The sequence below is a fragment of the Poecilia reticulata genome, linkage group LG16 (assembly GCF_000633615.1).
Source record: "Poecilia reticulata strain Guanapo linkage group LG16, Guppy_female_1.0+MT, whole genome shotgun sequence".
Classification (NCBI taxonomy): domain Eukaryota; kingdom Metazoa; phylum Chordata; class Actinopteri; order Cyprinodontiformes; family Poeciliidae; genus Poecilia; species Poecilia reticulata.
The window spans coordinates 890771-895795 of NC_024346.1; the positions used below are offsets into that span (position 1 = coordinate 890771).

Here is a 5025-nt window from a genome sequence, read left to right on the forward strand (position 1 = left end):
AAAGTGAGAAAATCTCCCGGTCTTTAGGTTTGAAGTAATCCAGTTATGATGTCGATAAATATAACTATAAAAACTGTGACTTTAAAAATAATTCACAGGCAAAGTTATCAGGATGAGCTGCTCCTCCTCCAGCTGCCAGGACAAAACTTGTGTGGAGCTTTGGCTCTGATGGAGGATCCAGAGGGAGGATTGATCACTGATCAGACTGATCTGATGGTTTATTGGTGATTAGCTTCATCCAGACTGATCCTCCTGGGTCTGAGCAGAACTTGGAGCAGGAGCCGGGCGGTACCGGTACCGGTACTGGTACCAGTACTGGTACCGGTACCGGTCCAGCTGCAGCCTCCCGCTCTGTGAATGAGCCTTATGGACATAAAGCATCTTTATTCTGTAACTTATTCACATGATTCTGCTATGAATAAACGTCCAGTTTCTGTTAGCCAGGATGGTTGCCATGGTTACTGCTTCACCTGGCGACAGACTTCCAGGTATTTATACTAATTTACATTAATATGTATTAATGGAGGCGAAAGGCGGAGCAGCAGCTGTTTCCCGCTGATTAGGGTTAATAAAGGAMAGGTGCGCCGCACTTTTCAGAACTTTCTGTCCGCAAAGTTTTAGTGTTAAAACTCTTTTTTGCATGAGGCCCCTGAACTGAGCAGGAACCAGCCTAACCCAGACAGCATGTTGCTCCACAGCTAAACTTTAAGGTTGTTTTGGAGCCAATCAATGAATGCAGTCAGCAGCCAGTCAGATGGTTCTGGTGCTGTACCTCCATCGTCCTGCTAATGCTAACCCTCAATAGGCACTGAGATCAGAGAACAGCCGCGCCGGATCGCAGCGGTAAGGGGGCTGGTGGAAAAGCGCCTGTAGACTGAGACACGATTCATGTCTAGTGTCATAGGCTCTGATTGGCTGGAGCTTTATGAGTTTGGCTCTGATTGGCTGGGCAATGTGGTTGGAAATGTATCACTGTTTCATTTCAGTTGTTATCAATAATTATTGGTTCGTCCTTTGTATTAGTGAATGAGCTGATGCTACCCAGCTAGCTTAGCTCGCCTCTGCCTCCCAGAATGCTGTGCGCATCAGTAAATAATTGAATATTCTGGCTACTGATATTGATCGTGTCTGATAGTTTTTTGTTTATTGCGAAGTGACGTGATTGGCTGGAGCCTGACTTGTTGTCGCCCCCTGCAGGAAGTAGTGAGCAGCGTTTCAGCATCTTACAACCGCGGCATCTTGTGGCGCAGCAGCGCCGCCCTGGTGGTCAGCTTGCAGGCGTGCTGTCGGGGCTTCCTGGTCAGGCAGCAGCTGGAGGGTCGCCGGCACTACCTGATTGGTCAGAGCGCTGCTGTGGTCGTCATCCAGGTGAGAGCTGCGGCTGTTCAGATCACCTTCATCATCATCTTCATCATCATCACTGCCTCTCTCTGTTCTTCAGTCTCACTGGAGGAGGTTCATCCAGCAGAGGGCGTACCGCCGCCGGCTGCAGCTTCTCCACAGGAACTGGAGCTCCGTCGTCAAGGTAACCGCTATGGGCCGTCACAACATCTTCACCTGGAGACCCTCAGATGAGACTCACCTGGTGGAGTCCGGACATCCGACCCAGCAGAACCTCACAGAACATCTATGGTTCTGGAAACCACAATTAGTTCTGCATGTCCAGATGAACAGATTTATGTGTTCAGATTAGCAGTCAGACTACATTAAAATGAATAATGGAGTTCAATCCAGGGTCTGTAATCAACKAATCACATTTTAATCTAACTAGATATCAACACAATCATCATTTTCAATTCAAACTGCTAAATTACTGCATGAGCTCAACATCAGAGATGATCATAGATTTTAATCTTCAGCAAAGTTTCTTCTTTAGCAATGTGGATGCTAGCATTAGCTGCTGCGGTGGACGCTAACGCTATGTGGTTCGCTGCTGTGCAGATCCAGGCGCTGGTGAGGATGTGGCTCGCCAGGAGGAGATTTCTGACCCGGCTCCGATTCTTGAGGCAGAATGTGAGTTTCCGTGGTTCTAACCTGAACCCGGTGTCCAGGTGTGTGTGACGTCTCCATGGTAATGGTGTGATCCCTCCGACAGGTGGATGCTGTGGTGAAGATCCAGGCGTTCTTCCGGGCCAGCCGGGCCCGGCACCAGTACCGCCTGCTGGGTACGGGTTAAACRACTTCATATTTCTTAAGATCGACTTCAACAGTGGTTCCCAACCTTCTTCTGATCGTGGACCGGTCAAGACTTCGACATTTTGTTGCGGTCGGGGGGGGTATGTTGGTGTTCTCGCTAAAGCCTGAATATACCCGATTCTGGTTGTCTTGGCCYTTTTATCGCAGCCTGTGGGGTTTTTCCTGACTGGGAACGAGAACAACCTGCTGAATGTGACGACAGCCAATCAGAAAGCGCGGTGACGTCAGAGCAGAGGGGAATCCCAACAGCTGACATATCGGAGATGATATGTGGAAATGTTTATTATTAAATCTAAAGGTCATTATTATGTTTATTCAGTTAAAAATGTTAACTATGAAAAAAAACATTCACCTCCAAATCATAGAGCAGCAAATAGAGCGGCTGCTCCGTCGTCTTTCATCCACCGCCTTTTCTTTTTGTTACATCTTTTATCTCTAAAATGAYTCCACAAACTATCACTGTTGTTTCTACATCCTCATCCGTGTTGGTTATTCTAAATTCCCGCCATGTTGGGGGTTTTCCTGGATTATCCTCTGGAATCGGGATGTTCTGACTGGAATCGGKTCGTGTTGCTCCTCCTGCCTTGGACACACGAACCGATCGAACCTGTTGGACTTTATCAGCTCTGTGGTCACAGAGGTTTGGAGAATCGGCCGACATTCTGAAATCTTTCCGTCTAAACCAGACTTAAGACTCACAAGCTCTACTCATCTCCTCTCGACCCAAACGCTCTGACTCTGGTCGCTATGGTAACGTTTATATATCCCTTCTAAATAACAGAAGCGCCACAAAAACGAACATTTTACTTTTGTGAACACTTTAACTCACGATAATGACTAACGGAGCCCTGAGCTTGTTTCTCTGCAACCAGACGGTCCATCTGGGAGTGATGGAGACAATAACACCTGAAGTGTTGCTGATATCCACAGCCTGCTTGGTCTCTACGTGGTGAAGCAGCTTGAAGCTTCATTGCCTCATTAGCAGCCGGTCGCCGCATGTTACGCAGAGCGGCTTGTAATGTGGGACTCACCTMCCGGTCCRGGATRAATCCATCCTCCTGTCTCTCCTTTGCAGAGAAACTTTCCAAACACACCTGATCTGTTTCTGACTCATTTTGCTGCTTGTGGCCTCAGTGTTGGCGGCAAGTAACCGAGAGAATCCGGTTAAAGGATTTTCAAAATAAAAGATCCTCCAGACTCAAATAATACATAAAACGGAAATATTTAATTTCTTGCGCAGCCCGGTACCAATTGGTCCACGGTCCGGTACCGGGCTGTGGACCGGGGGTTGGGGACCACTGGACTACAACATGATGAAAGTCGAATCAGAGTAGTTCAGTCGCGATGATGTCATAGTGATGTAAGCACAAAACGCTGAACAACTTGGAGGCTTTATCAGCTACATTCACGGCAAATATTGATAAAAACCCACTTTCACTAAGTCTATTATGCAGAATTAAAAGAACAAGAAACTGATCATTATCACAAACTTTTTCGTGATAATGAAAAAGTGAGCAGCAGAGAGAAGTCGGGTCTGACTTTCTTTCAACCAGCGGCTGATGCTGCTGACCGCTGGACATTTAGGAGTTAAATGATCCCACTGACCACAGCGGAGCATCACCAACCAAACTAATCCTGATTCCTGACCGGATCCCGTAGGTTACGGCTGATCCCAGCGCTGCCTCCTGCTGATTGGCTCTGAACCCACATGCAGACGGCGGCAGACATCGCCTCCAGCTGACCCTCAGGGTGAAGCTTTGCTTCCAGACGTTAGAAGAGCGTAAAGCTGCCAGGCTGGAAGACGCAGAGTGACGCTGATCAGCTGGAGGATAAAACAGCCAGACATCATGACGCGTTGCCCCACATCACTCCTGTAGACTAAAATGTTTTTGGCACTAGTTCCCTTTGACAGCAATCCGACAGGAAGAGGTCAGAGAGGCCAGAGAGGTCAGAGAGGCCCGGGCCCAGCGAACCGAGGACGGGAGTCGGACTCCAGATCCCGGTCTACAGTCTCTATATGCGCCGCGCCAACCGCTGCACTAAGCAACGCCCATAATCTGGTGGCCTTTGCTGGAATTTTCAGTTTCTTTTTGGTAAATTATTAACATTTTTATACAATTCCAGCTGTCTGACGAACTCACCTAGTTTATCTTTCATTAGTTTTGTCAGGTGTTTGCGACTAGTGGACCGGCTCAGTAAAAGTCATTGCGGAGTAAAGAATCGACGAGTCGGTGCAACTCCTACTGCTAGTGAGTTCACAGTGCCTGACTGGTGACGTCACTAACTGGGTCCTCCCCCTCCCCAGTGCATTCGGACACGCCCCCCCTGTCTGTGATCAGGAGGTTCCTGCACCTGCTCGACCTTGGAGACGGTGACATCAGAGAGGAGGCGGAGCTTCTGCGGCTGCGGCAGGAAGTGGTGCGGAGCATCCGCGCTAACCGGCGGCTGGAGTCCGACCTCGACCTGATGGACCTTAAGATCGGCCTGCTGGTCCGGAACCGGGCCACGCTGCAGGTTTGAGCCGTTCCAGGTTCCGACCCGCTTTGCTGGTTATGAACCACATTGCTGGTTATGACTCGTGCCTCCAACAGGAAGTGGTGTCCCACTGCAAGAAGCTGACCGGGAAGAACAAGGATCACCTGTCGGACCTGATGGACATGGAGAGAAGCAAAGGGCTGAAGGCCCTGAGCCGCGACCGCAGGGAGAAACTGGAGGCCTACCAGCACCTGTTCTACCTGCTGCAGGTGAGTCCGGCCTGCTCTGCCTGCTGCAGGTGAGTCCGGCCTGCTCTGCCTGCTGCAGGTGAGTCCGGCCTGCTCTGCCTGCTGC

General features: G+C 49.5%; 1 protein-coding gene across 1 annotated transcript in view; it reads left to right on the top strand.

Annotated features, from left to right (window-relative positions):
• The window catches only part of iqgap3 (IQ motif containing GTPase activating protein 3), a 33037-nt gene that overhangs the window by 23879 nt on the left and 4133 nt on the right, over positions 1-5025 (top strand). The window contains exons 18-23 of the mRNA XM_017309351.1: positions 1198-1368; positions 1442-1525; positions 1942-2013; positions 2096-2165; positions 4502-4710; positions 4788-4940. Coding sequence (XP_017164840.1) covers positions 1198-1368; positions 1442-1525; positions 1942-2013; positions 2096-2165; positions 4502-4710; positions 4788-4940 — 759 coding nt within the window. The remainder of the gene's footprint in view (positions 1-1197; positions 1369-1441; positions 1526-1941; positions 2014-2095; positions 2166-4501; positions 4711-4787; positions 4941-5025) is intronic.